A 14,127-nucleotide genomic window follows, 5' to 3' on the forward strand; every position below is an offset into this window, starting at 1 on the left:
CATTGCCAAAGCTTCATTGAACAAGCTGAGGTTAGAAGCTGATTGGTTTCTATGCAGAAGGGAGTCTGATTTTGGACTCTCCAGCTTTAGTAAATAAACCCCATAGTGTTTCATAAATCCAGAAACCAGAAGACACCCCTTGAACCCCATTGATCCAAACGGATAATGTTATCAACTGATGTGGTTCGGGGGACAGACCCCATTCCTCAGAGCAAAAACTGTTTCCAATGATCCAATGATCATTGATCCAATGGCTTCAATACTTTTCCAATGGCTTCAATACTTTTTTGATTTAGATCAAGTAAACTGATCAAGTGTTCTTACTGAATTCTGGCTTAATATTCTTCATGTTTGTCCTGGATCAGTGAATTGGAAAGGAATGAACCCATAGACAGCCTAGCAGTTAGCATTTTCAGGAGGAAGTCACCAATGACCGCCTTATATTTTGCTCACTACAGGGTTTTTTTTCAAAATATCACTAGCTTCTGCCATGTAATAGGTCTGTGATGGTTCTGTGAAAGTTATGTTGATTAAAGCAGGAAAAATAGCTGATTTCGGTGGTGATATGCTACAGGGATAGAAGTTGGAACACCTGACCATCACACAAATATGAGCCTTTTGAACATCTCATTCCAACCATATACATTAAGCTTGGAGTTGTCCCCTCACCTTTGAGTTATAATAGCCTCAGCTTTCCATAAGATTTTGGAGAGTATCTATGGACCAGGGGCGGACTGACCATTTGGAAACTCGGGTACTGCCCGAGGGCCCGGGGTCAGTAGGGGGCCCCATGACATGCCCCTGGTACCTTTTTCATAGGCTTTTTTGAGTTTGGGCAAGGACACAGGGGCCCCATGATCCCCTATTGCCCGGGGGCCCCATGAGTTGTCAGTCCGCCCCTGCTATGGACATTCATTCAAAACAACATTTGTGATGTCCAGTATTGATATTGGATGAGAAGATCTGGCTTACAATCAATATTTCAGTTAATCGCAAAAGTGTTCAGTAGGTTTGAGGTAAGGGCTCTGTGCGGGGCACTTGAATTCCTCCACACTAAGCTCACCAAGCCACGTGTTTTTGAAGTTAGCTTTGTGCAGGGCCGTGGATATGGGGGACACCACCAGTCCTCCTGTACGGAGCCCAGGCCAGCAGGAGGGCCTAGGCAACTGGGTAAATCGGATGTGCATAGGGACAGGCATGGTGGGAAAGAAGTTACTGGAACCGATCCCTTGTATGGTTCCCTCCACAGCAGCTGAAGACTGGCTTCTTCTCCTCTCCCTCCCGCTGGCATACAGTTGCTGCAGAGAGCCATACAGGGGACTGGTTCCAGTAATTGCCCCCCCATTGCACCTATCACCCCCCCTTTCACCATACGTTTCCCCTCTGTGTGTGCTCATCCCTACAGTGCTCCTGGGTTCTCTCCTTCCCACCGGTAACTGCAAGCACACAACACGATCTTTCTGGATGATGAACACAATGAGTGATCAGTACCGATAACACACTGGGGTTGATTCACTAAAGGCAAACAGGCTGTGCACTGCAAGTGCACTCTAAGTACTTGGAAGTGCACTAAAAGTGCAGTTGCTCTAGATCTGAGGGGAATATGCAAGGAGAACAAAAAAAAACTGTATTTTTGCTTGCACATGATTGGATGAAAAAAGCAGCAGAGCTTCACCTCATTTCAGAGCTTTCTCTCGGACCTAAAGCATCTGCACTTGAAGTGAACTTGCGGCGCACTTGCAGAGCACAGTATATTTACCTTTAGTAAAGAAGCCTCCCTAGCGGTCTGATTATGTCCATATTTCTGTACTCAAAGCGGTACATTTTTTTGCATGGAAATATGTAGTTTTTTTTATTGTAGGCCTGTAATTCTTAGGAATAACTCACTGAAATCTGTCCGAACAAGAGTCTAGTAAACATCCCGGGGATGATAAAATTTGAAACACGAAATCATAAATTATAATATTATAAATAATCATAAAAAATAATAATATAATAATAATACATTTATTTCAATAATATAATCAAACCAAAAACACTGAAATTAGAAATATAGCGCCAAGTTTGCACATTGCTGAGTTCAGTCGCAGAATCGTTTTCAGTGTCTGATGAGGAATTTCCCCCAGGAATCATTATCACTCAATTCTGCAAGTGGTTCTGATTTACTATCACTGTTCTCTAGCCGGTCTAAAACCGCTTTTGACCTAAAGGGACGCTTTTTGGACGCCATGGACGTTTCTCAGTTTCCAGACAGAAAGAACAGTAAAAATGCAGGCAGGGCGCCGGACAAAGCACTCGGGACACAATGTATGTGAAATGGTTTGATACAGGAATGTTATACTATGTGATTTTAGTGAATGTCACTTTTGCAACTTTCAAATTTCCCACCAGTTCCGTCCCCCGTATATTCCGACGTCGCAGGGAACAGAATCCAGAAGACAGATGCCAGCATCCGCAGGAGGACATTGCAGGGGACACTGCAGGAGGGACATTGCGGGACAAGGTAAGTGAAGAAGAGATCCCGGAGAAGCACCGCATGGTAAGCCCGAGTGTAACTTGGGGTTACCGCTGGTGGTGCTGAAATTTTACCCCGAGCTACACTCGGGAATACCGCCAGGGGGGTTAACTCCACTGTGCTCATTCATAACTGAAGCATAGTAAACTGTGTTTTTTTGGGGGCGGGGGAGGCCCATGGTTTATAGCAGCAGTTGGCTTTGTGTATCATGTTTAGTATGGATGAGGTCAGAGCTTTATGCAGGACACTTGAGTTCCTTCACACCAAACCCATCAAACCATTATGGAGCTGGCTTTGCATACATGGTCATGAAACTCATCAAATCATGTCTTTATGGAGCTGGCCTTGTGCAAAGGGGCATAAGCAACTGGAACAGAAAAGGGTCTTCCCCAAACTGTTACCACAAGGTTGGAAGAGCACAATTGTCTTCCTGAACTGTAGCATCAACAGAACCCTTCACTGAAAACACCAGAATGTAATCAGTAGAAGGGGTATCCACATACTCTTGGTCATATAGACTATGTAAACTACTGTTGATGTCCACCTTCAGAAAATACCAACTTCCTAAATTGCTTTCCTGTTCTGCGTCATCACATGGGAAACTATTGAAACCGTTGATTTCAATAGGTAAATTGGCAGCAAGGTAAATAGCATTTTCAGTAGAACAAATCAGCAGTGGGCTAAATCGTCTAAAATATCTTTGCATGCTGTATCATCAACACTGCCCTTCACTGGAATCACCTGAAAGCAATAATTATGAATAGCCCATATTGTGTAAGTAATGCAGACCATAGATGGGGAGAAACCTGGCCGATTTTTCTTTAAAAAAATGAAAAATTGGTCGTTCAATCGGCCGACGTTACCAGGAACAGTAAAAAAAAATCGGCCGATTTTCATCCCGTCTACAGCCGGCAAAAAGTGTCTCTGCAGAGAGATCTGCTATTTCTTTGACAGTTCTTTGGCATTTATAGCGGCTCCAACATTGTATCCATTTGTATCCATTTCGGATAAAGATGTTTTTATTCGGAAACAGATACAATGTTGCAGCCGCTATAAATGTCAAAGAACTGTCAAATAAATAGCAGAGCTCTCTGCAGGGACACTTTTTGCCAGACTGGAATTCTTCTTCTTCATTCTCTTCTTCTTCTTCATCCTCTTCTTCTTCTTCATCCTCTTCTTCATCCTCTTCTTCTTCTTCATCCTCTTCTTCTTTTTGTCTTCCTCTTGCAGGTCACTGCTCATACTCAGATTTTTTATCGGTAAAAAGATCGGTAAAAACCGGCCGATCTTTTTCCAACTTTACCGATAAAAAAAATCTGCCAAAATACCAAAAAACGGCCAACCTATTAACCCACTAACGATCCGAAAATCGGCCAATTTTATTTTCGGCCGAAAAATCAGCCGATTTTCGACCCATCTATGGCCTGCATAAACAGATCATTAACAATGATGACAGTGGCTTTCAGTGTTTTAATATGTAAAAATTAAAAAAAGTATTAAAAAATCTAGGCAATATTTACTTAAAATGAGCATTTTGACAAGAAAATTGTTGCAAGATGAAGAACACAGATAAAATGAGTCATACATCTTGAACTGACCCTCTTCTTTCAACCACAGACCACCCCTGGTAATTATTTTACACATTGACAGCTATGACAGTGGGATGAATTTTGGCTCCGTAGTTTTTGCAGTTGTCTACCCTCGACATCTGCCCCTGTGCTACTCCACGCACAGTAATAGATACCGGAGTCTCTGAGATCAATCGTGCTCGCCGTTAGAGTAAAGTCCGTTGGGCTGACCCGCGTTCCTTTGAAGTGTTGAAACTCCTCCACCGATGTGGTGCCCAGAGAGTATGAGATGAAGATCAGGGGACCTCCGTTCAGACTACGTCTGTACCAGTACAAATGGGGGTCACCTTGGCGTAACACCCTGCAGTACAGGGAAGGGCCCTGACCCACATGGGTAAAAATGGAAGGGGGATCCTGGATAATTAAGGGCAGACAGAATGGCAGGAATATCGGCAAGACAATCGGAAGGACAAACATGGCTGATGATACGAGTCAGATCGCGTGTCCTAGCTCAAACCACACTTGGGTTGACTCTTACAGCTTCACACGCTCCCTCCTCCTTCTGTTTGTGGTTTTCCTTTTTCAATAAAAAAAATAAGGTTCATAGCAGCTTGCTTTCTGAACAGATGTCAGGCAAAACATGGCAGCTAAACACTCAGATGTTAGCAGGTATAAGTGTTTTTGATACTTGAACATTTAAAGTGGGATTCCAGGCAAACCCTAACTGGCCTTAAAATGGTCGTCTCCCCCCCCCCCCTCCTGACACCTATGCTAACTAACCTCTATAAGAAAGATATGTTTACTCATTTCTTTTCAGCTACTCTGGTCCAGTCACTTGCTCCAGCTCCCCTATGTCATCGGTGGCGGCTGCAGGGGAGAGGAGGGAGCGACGACAAATGGATAAGCCATTGAAGCCTATGGGTGATGCCACAACTCCAGCCACTGCTGGCTGACACAGGATCACATGACCAGACCACAGCGGGATGAAAATAGGTAAGTATATACATCTTTCTTACACAGGTTAGTGTCAATTGGCTCCTGCATAGGTTCCCACCTCTGTGTGTTGTGATTGATGTGTTTTTCCTGCACGCTTTGTGGTGTGTTTTGTTTTTGATGTGAACACGCATTTTGCTTTTTCTTTTTTTGCCAACAGGAAAGTGACTTTGATGTGACTTTGATGCAACTTTTAATCGGTACGACTTTGATGTAACTTTGGATGGGTATGACTTGGATGTAACTTTGGATGGGTATGACTTTGATGTAACTTTGGATGGGTGTGACTTGGATGTAACTTTGGATGGGTATGACTTGGATGTAACTTTGGATGGGTATGACTTGGATGTAACTTTGGATGGGTATGACTTGGATGTAACTTTGGATGGGTATGACTTTGATGTAACTTTGGATGGGTGTGACTTGGATGTAACTTTGGATGGGTATGACTTGGATGTAACTTTGGATGGGTATGACTTTGATGTAACTTTGGATGGGTATGACTTGGATGTAACTTTGGATGGGTATGACTTGGATGTAACTTTGGATGGGTATGACTTTGATGTAACTTTGGATGGGTATGACTTGGATGTAACTTTGGATAGGTATGACTTGGATGTAACTTTGGATGGGTATGACTTTGATGTAACTTTGGATGGGTATGACTTGGATGTAACTTTGGATGGGTATGACTTTGATGTAACTTTGGATGGGTGTGACTTGGATGTAACTTTGGATGGGTATGACTTTGATGTAACTTTGGATGGGTATGACTTTGATGTAACTTTGGATGGGTATGACTTTGATGTAACTTTGGATGGCTATGACTTTGATGTAACTTTGGATGGGTATGACTTGGATGCGACTTTGGATGGTTGCAACTTTAATGCAATTTGAATGCGACTTTGATGCAACTTTTGAATGGGTGCAAACTGAATGTGACTTTGGATGGGTGTGACTTGGTGTGACTATTATTAGGTAAAAAAAATAAATTCAACGGCCAACGTCCTTTAACTTTTAGGACTTTATTGGTCCACGCGATCTACAAGGATATCCCCATAATTTCTCTATCAGCTTTTAAAAGCAAAAAACAATCCTTCCATCAGTCGCGTTACGTCGTTGTATGTCAGAAGTGATTGACATCTGCGTCTATTTTATTGAAAAAATGCTTTTATCCTAGAGCTGGACCATTCCTTGGTTTTAGCAATGAAACTCATGGAGTTGATATAAACAAGAATGACCAGCAGACCTTCACACACAAAAAAAATACTTTGCAAATATACAAATGAAGGGACTTTTTCATCATTTGAAAATGACAAAGAATATAACACATTTGTAAAAAGGAAATGTAGATCAAATCAAGTATTGGACCTGGAGCCTCCTGGGATCTACAGGTCACATATCTCAGGAGGCTGCAGGCTTCTACACCGTGGACAGAGGAGGAGGGGACTAATGGTGCGTCATCGTTGGACTGGGTGAGGCAGCTGGCTCCTGATGACTTAATTAAGAAATATGGCAGTGAGGGACTTTGTTTGCGGCAGCAGGGTGGTGGATTACAGCAGGTCCATGCCGGGTTTGTTGGGCATGTGTGCATGTTTACTGTGGACAATCCCTAGGAAAAAGCTAAGAGGGGATTAATGTTCTTTATTATATGACTTTTTTGCCTCACACCCCCATAACCAAGGTAGTGGTCCTTGTACACGCACCTGAAACCTAGCTAACGTGCCCCAATCACTAAACACACAACTGAAACTCCCATGCCACCTGAAACCCGGCAGAGCCTCACAGCCCCAAAACCAAGCTCCTGACCCCTTACACACAAACACACACACACCTGAAACCTAGCTAACATACCCCCCCAACACCACCACTAACAACTCTAACCCAGCTAGTGGGTCCCATGTCACCTGAAACCCAGAAGGTGGCATATTGCTGTACACCCCAAAACCAAGCTAGTGACCCCCCTTCATACACACAAACCTGACACCTCATCCCATACACACACCTAAACCCAGCTAGCCCCTCCTCATCCCAGCTAGTGGGGAAACCCAGCTAGCATTTAGGCTAAGGGATGAATGGCAAGATTTTGGCAAAACTTATTTCACCATATTACTGATTTTGCTGTCAGCAAAATTTATCTGAAGCAGAATCTCTCAGTTTTGCTCATGGAGCTAAATTGAAACTTGATTAAAATAAAAATATCTTTTTTTGTTTGCATTTAAAGGGTGAGTTCACCTTTGGGGACATATTACATGTTCCACCCGTTTGTAGGGTGGAACATGTAACATGTTCCCGCTCCTGCAGCAGCTTGGCGATCTGAGCCCTCTGTGTGACAGAAATACGAGGAGTAGTTCCCCATACTACCTGTCACTTTTTCAAAAGGGTGAGGCCGTGCAGGGCTCTGCCCACATGGCCGCATCATTCGTTCCCAGAGTTCTGTGAATGAATCAACTACAAGTACCTACATCCAGATGTCGGCTTGTAGTTCCCAATGCACTACCATGGCGCTATTGAGTGCTCTGGTAGTTCATTGATTCTTCCTGTCAGTGTGAAACTACCTGCCTGTATGATGTATGATGTACAATGTACAATGATGGGCAGCACAGTGGCTAAATGGTTAGCATTTCACCCTGGCAGTACTAGGGTCAGTGGTTCAAATCCCAGCCACAGCACCACCTGCCTGGAGTTTGCATGTTTTCCCTGTGCCTGTGTGGGTTTCCTCCCACACTCCAAAGACATTCTGGTAGGTTAATTGGATCCTGTATAAATTGTCCCTAGTATGTGTATGTATGAATGTAAGTTAGGGACTTTAGATTATATGCTCCTCGGGGGCGGGGACTGATGTGAATGTACAATATATATGTAAAGCACGGAGTACATTGACAGAGCATCATGTCATACATTATACAGCATACATTGATGTATGATGTACAATGCCTTTGAAGGAAGCTTTTGGCCAGCAACCAGCATTGATGAGAAAGTAGTTTCATAGCAGGCACGTTTGCCCCTCCATGAAGTTGGCCTTTCTCAAAACGAGTAGCAGCTGCAATAGCCTGCGAGAAGAACATACAAATTACAAGACTGTATTGTTAGGTTTTGTAAAGGATGGATTAAGAAATGTTTTATTTTAGCAATATCATCTAAAAAATATTTTATCAGATTCTGAAATTCAGTAATAAAAAGTGACGGAGTAACTGCATTTTAAAATGAATCAAAACTTTATCTGAATATTGAATAATTTCTTTGGTGGTTACATGGAAATTCTCCTAAAAGGTGGTCAGGGCCCTGTATGGTAAATAACATACCAGCCTGAGTGTTGATTCTCTCACATTACTGCTCATTACTGACTATCATAACCTACAGGCTGACCAGAACCCCTTAAAGGAGTGTGTAACTGGTGGGTCCAAAAAGTTACAGAAATCCATCTGCTGTGGCCTTATCCAAATGCCCTCTTGATTGCCATCACATTAAGCAACCATATAGATCAATCATTCCTCCTGGAGGGTAAGAAACTGTACCGGGGGCAAGAGGTTCTAGCAGTTAGGAAGTTTTAGGTGTAGTAAGCACTGGGATGCAGGAAAAGTGAAGGCGTTGGAGATGCCTGGTGGAGCAGAGTCATTAGCTCACATCTTGCAGATTGGTTCAGGTAAACCACATTGGGGGTTGATTTACTAAATCTGGAGAGTGCAAAATCTGATGCAGCTCTGCATAGAAACCAATCACCTTCCAGGTTATTTGTCAAAGCTTAGTTGAACAAGTTGAAGTTAGAAGCTGGTAAGCTACCATGCACAGCTACACCAGATTTTGCACCCTCCAGTTTAACCACCTTCCGCCTGCCCTATAGTACAATGACGGGCGCAAGGTTGTTCTCTCGTTCTGATAGGACGTCATATGACGTCCTACCATTCTCACTGCGCATGCGCGGCTCAGGGAGCACGCAGCGCGGCGATCGCTGGTGCGCTGTGTCCAGATCACGGAAAGAGCCGAAGATGTCGGCTCGGTCATGTGATCAGCTGTGTCCAATCACAGCTGATCACATGTAAACATGTAAATCGGCATTTCTCTCCTCTCGAGCTGTCACGCTGACAGAGGAGAGGAGAGCCGGTAATCGGCTTTCCGCGGAGGGGACATGTACACTGATCATCAGGGCACTGATGATCAGTGTGCCCTGATGATCAGTGTGGCCTCAGAAGTGCCATCTGTCAGTGCTCATCAGTGCCACGTGCCCATCAGTGCCACATCAATGCCACATATCAGTGCCCATCTGAGCTGCCTTTCAATGTCACCCATCAGTGCCAGTCAGTGCCACCTATCAATGCCAATCAGTGCCACCTATCAGTGCTGCCAATCAGTGCCACCTATCAGTGCCAGTCTGTGTCGTCTATCAGTGCGCATCAGTGCCAGTCAGTGCCGCCTATCAGTGCCAGTCAGTGCCGCCTAACAGTGCCAGTCAGCGCCGCCTATCAGTGCCAGTCAGTGCTGCCTATCAGTGCCGCCTATCAGTGCCATATATCAGTGTCATGTATCAGTGCTGCCTTTCAGTGCCCATCAGTGATGCCTGTCAATGCCCATCAGTGCAACCTATTAGTGCCACCTATCAGTGTCCATCAGTGCAGCCTATCAGTGCCCATCACTGCAGCCTCATTAGCGCACATCAGTGAAGGAGAAAAATCACTTATTTACAAAATTGTATAACAAAAACTAAGAAAAAATGTGTTTTTTTTCAAAATTTTCAGTGGTTTTTGGTGTGTTTAAAAAAAAATACAAATCCCAGAGATGATTACATACCACCAAAAGAAAGCTCTATGGGTTTAAAAAAAATGATAAAAATTTCATACAGGTACAGTGTTGCATGACCGCGCAATTGTCATTCAAAGTGTGACAGCACTGAAAGCTGGAAATTGGCCTGGGCAGGAAGGGGGTATAAGTGCCCTGTAGGCTAGTGGTTAAAGTAAATCAACCCCAATGTCACTGCCCATCCAAAGGTGTGATTGGTAGCCAGGGACTCATCAAATGAGTTTGGGTTCATGTCTGGGGCTGAATGGTAAGAAGAAAAAGAAGTTGTGCGGCTTATGCTCAGAGAGTACTTGTGTGGTCAACCACTGAAGGGAAGATATAACGCTGTTGGACAAGCTTTCAATGCTCCTGGGACTAATGAACTATGGCAGGACGCATTACGGGACCCTTCCATTCTCCAGGTATGTAAACATACAGGTACCTTCATTACATCCCTAATTAATGCTATTAATATGCAAACTGTGTCTTTTTCTCAGCAGTCAACAGCTAGAAAGGAAAATGATGAAGGTTTTTTTTTATTTTTTACAAATAAATATCTGAAAAGTGTGGCGTACATTTGTTTTCAGCCCCCTTTACTCTGATGCTCCCAACTAAACCGAACCGATTGCCTTCAGAAGTCACCTAATTATTGAATAGGGTCCACCTGTGTGCAATTTAATCTCAGTATAAATACAGCTGTTCTGTGAAGCCCTCAGAGGTTTGTTAGAGAACATTAGTGATCAAACAGCCTCATGAAGGCCAAGGAACACACCAGACTGGTCAGGGATAAAGTTGTGAATACGTTTAAAGCAAGGTTAGGTTATAAAAAATATCCCAATCTTTGAACATCTCACTGTTCAATCCATCATCTGAAAATGGAAAGAGTATGGCACAACTGCAAACCTACCAAGACATGACCGTCCACCTAAACTGACAGGCTGGGCAAGGGGAGCATTCATCAGAGAAGCAGCCAAGAGGCCCATGGGAATTCTGGAGGAGCTGCAGAGATTCACAGCTCATGTGGGAGAATCTGTCCAACTATTAGTTGTGCACTCCACAATTCTGGCCTTTATGGAAGAGTCATAAGAAGAAGCCATTGTTGAAAGAAAGCCATAAGAAGTCTGACTTGCAGTTTGCAAGAAGCCATGTGGGGGACACAGCAAACATGTGAGATGAGACCAAAATTTAACTTTTTGGCTTATAAGCAAAAAGCTATGTGTGGCGGAAAACTAACACTGCAAATCGCCCTGAACATTGGGGAACTCGGGCACTGCCCAAGGGCCCGGGGTCAGTAGGGGGCCCCATGAGATGTCCCTGGTACTTTTTTGGGTGTGATTTGAGTGTGAGCGAGGACAAAGGGGCCCCATGATTCCCTATTGCCTGGGGGCCCCATGAGTTGTCAGTCCGCCCCTGACCCTGAACACACCATCCCCACTGTGAAAAATGTTGGTGGCAGCATCATATTGTGGGGATGCTTTTCTTCAGCATGGACAGGGAAGCTGGTCAGAGTTGATGGGAAGATGGATGGAGCCAAATACAGGGCAATCTTAGAAGAAAACCTGTTAGAGTCTGCAAAAGAATTGAGACCGGGGAGGAGGTTCACCTTCCAGCAGGACAACAACCCTAAACATCCAGCCAGAGTTACAATGGAATGGTTTGGATCAAAGCATATTCATGTGTTAGAATGGCCCAGTCACAGTCCAGACCTAAATCCAATGGAGAATCTGTGGCAAGACTTGAAAATTGCTGTTCACAGACGCTCTCCATCCAATCTGACAGAGCTTGAGCTATTTTGCAATTTGTGGTTCTACAAAGTATAGACTCGGGGGAGCTGGATACAAATGCATGACACACTTTTCACAGATTTATTTGTAAAAATATTTTGAAAACCATTTATCATTTTCGTTCCACTTCATAAATATGTGCCACTTTGTATTGGTCTATCACATAAAGTCCCAATAAAATATATTTACGTTTTTGTTTGTAACATGACAAAATGTGGAAAATGTCAAGGGGTATGAATACTTTTTCAAGGCACTGTAGGTTACCTTATTTACCAACATTTTCTTTGCTAAAAGAACAGCCTCTACTCCTTTAGTAACTCAACCCCAGTGAGCTAGCAACGGCTGGTTATGAATAGATACAGTACATTGCCTTCTTGAAGAAGGATACTGGTCAGTCTGGATGTTGTATCCCCCTTTCAAGTCTACAGTAAATACCTATATGCATGAATTCATTGAAGAATTGTGTTTTATCACATTCGTTATGTTGAACCGATTCGTTTTTGGAATTTATTTCATATCTTCGGCAATCATTTCGTATATTTGTTGGGCAGAGTGGATTCGAAAAATGGTTTTATTTAGTTTTTCTGGACGATTACTATATATTCAATATATTATTGAATTGGATGGATTCAATATTTTTGGATGCTAGTCCAACCCACCAAGAGAAATGGCATAAGCTGATTGGACAATATCGACTGATGTCATGCGCATCTGAAATACGAATGGAAAGAAATTTGGATCCACTTGTTTTCTGAAACTACAATTAATTTTCCAATGGGCCTGAACTACTATCGCATCACGTGACATCGTTTGATTGCAACAAATGCAATTGTTGTTTTCGTTATCACTTTTTCTGATTCATTGTCATCCATTACTATGGTCATTCACATTTTCGTCCGAAAAACTAATTGTAACGAAACGCGAATGTCTATGTGAAGGATCTCATTTATCCAGGTCATGGCATATCATATCTAGTACTAGTTAATCACATTCAACTAGATTTGTTTCTATAATGAAGATGTTTCAGCACTCATCCAAGCAGGGGTGGACTGACAACTCATGGGGCCCCCGGGCAATAGGGGATCATGGGGCCCCTGTGTCTTTGCCCACACTCAAAGCACATCCAAAAAAGCCCATAAAACGTACCAGGGGCATTTCATGGGGCCCCCTACTGACCCCGGGCCCTCGGGCAGTGCCCGAGTGCTCAAATGGTCAGTCCGCCCCTGCATCCAAGTAATTTCTCCAGTTGCCCCAGAATATATACCCACACAGGTAACGCAAAAACCTTAATTCAAGGTATTGTGTCAGGGAGATATTGAATGTCCAAGAACAAGATGTTCTGATTTACAATACTCTGCCCATGATTCCATAATGTCTAGGACAGGTGTTAATTGTTCAAGTCACATGGCTAAAGGTGAATATTGTTGTCAAGGTGTAGTCAGGTAACCCATGTGGCTGTAGATTCTGGGGTATGTTCCTGGCCCTCATTAGATCTGAGGAAGCCAACAGAATGAGCGGTGAGGCATCTTCAACATTACAGAACAAGTCCATTCCATGTGACTAACTACTACAAGGAGCATATCATTTAAAATAGCATATTCAGCCCATCAACATGAAAAAGATGCATATTTAATGGTCTTTATCTTGTAAACCTAAGCAAAAAGTGACCCTGTTTTGTTTTTCAGGAATCCAGATCACAGGATAGTTCAAGGTTGCAAAAAGAAAGTACATTTGAGAAAACAATGATAACTATGTTGTATTTGTGCTGAATAGTTGTCTGTCTTTATTAGTTTCCACCACTGTCCATCAGTACCTGGTGTTCTAAATGCTCAATTGCCAATTAATAATCTTGTCTTGACTATCTTTTTTTCCACCACCGCCCATCAGTAACTGTTTCTTAAATGCCAATAAATATTCTTGTCTTGTGCCCAAGAATCTTGTGGCATCTGGTACATTGAGTTGTCTTTGCATCCTCTGGAGGCGTGCTGGCCGGTGGCGACACTGAGATTTTGACGTCAGTCAGTGTTCCTCTTGGTTATCATCTCGTCTCTGTGAATTTGAGTCTTGCCTGATAGTTCTGCATAAGTCTGTCTCATATCCTTAAGTCACCCTGCCACTCGCGGCCCCTAACGTCTCCCGAATCTCAACGAATGCTGGTCTCTGCCAACATCTCAGACTTCTACAGGTTCCAGTGGCTGTAGATGAGCTTTCAGAAGCTGAATACTGCTGAGTATCTTTTTCTGGTGGCCAGAAAGTGTCACGCCAATTAGCTGGATGTCTCTGGAAGTGAGGAAAGGGAGAAGTTGCTTAAACAGACATTGTGCCACAAAAGCATAAAAATGTGCTTGGCGTGTTAATTATTTAGACAAACATAAAATGTCTTTCATATTTGCAGTAATACAAGACAATTTGATGGAAATATTCATTTTCACAGACGGTTTGTGAAAGATTATGTTTTTTTCTTTTCAGATGAATGCTCAGTGAAAAAGGT

General features: G+C 43.2%; 1 protein-coding gene across 1 annotated transcript in view; it reads right to left on the reverse strand.

Moving 5' to 3' along the window:
* Window positions 1-13,245: 13,245 nt before the first annotated feature.
* Window positions 13,246-14,127, reverse strand: part of LOC149449385 (ephrin type-B receptor 5-like) — a 122,424-nt gene continuing 121,542 nt past the window's right edge. Inside the window, exon 16 of the mRNA XM_089693305.1 lies at window positions 13,246-13,916. Coding sequence (XP_089549431.1) covers window positions 13,808-13,916 — 109 coding nt within the window. The 3' untranslated portion in view covers window positions 13,246-13,807. The remainder of the gene's footprint in view (window positions 13,917-14,127) is intronic.

The sequence above is a fragment of the Staurois parvus genome, unplaced genomic scaffold (genome assembly GCF_062004578.1).
Source record: "Staurois parvus isolate SC_StPar_1 unplaced genomic scaffold, SC_StPar_1.0 ptg000621l, whole genome shotgun sequence".
Lineage (NCBI taxonomy): Eukaryota > Metazoa > Chordata > Amphibia > Anura > Ranidae > Staurois > Staurois parvus.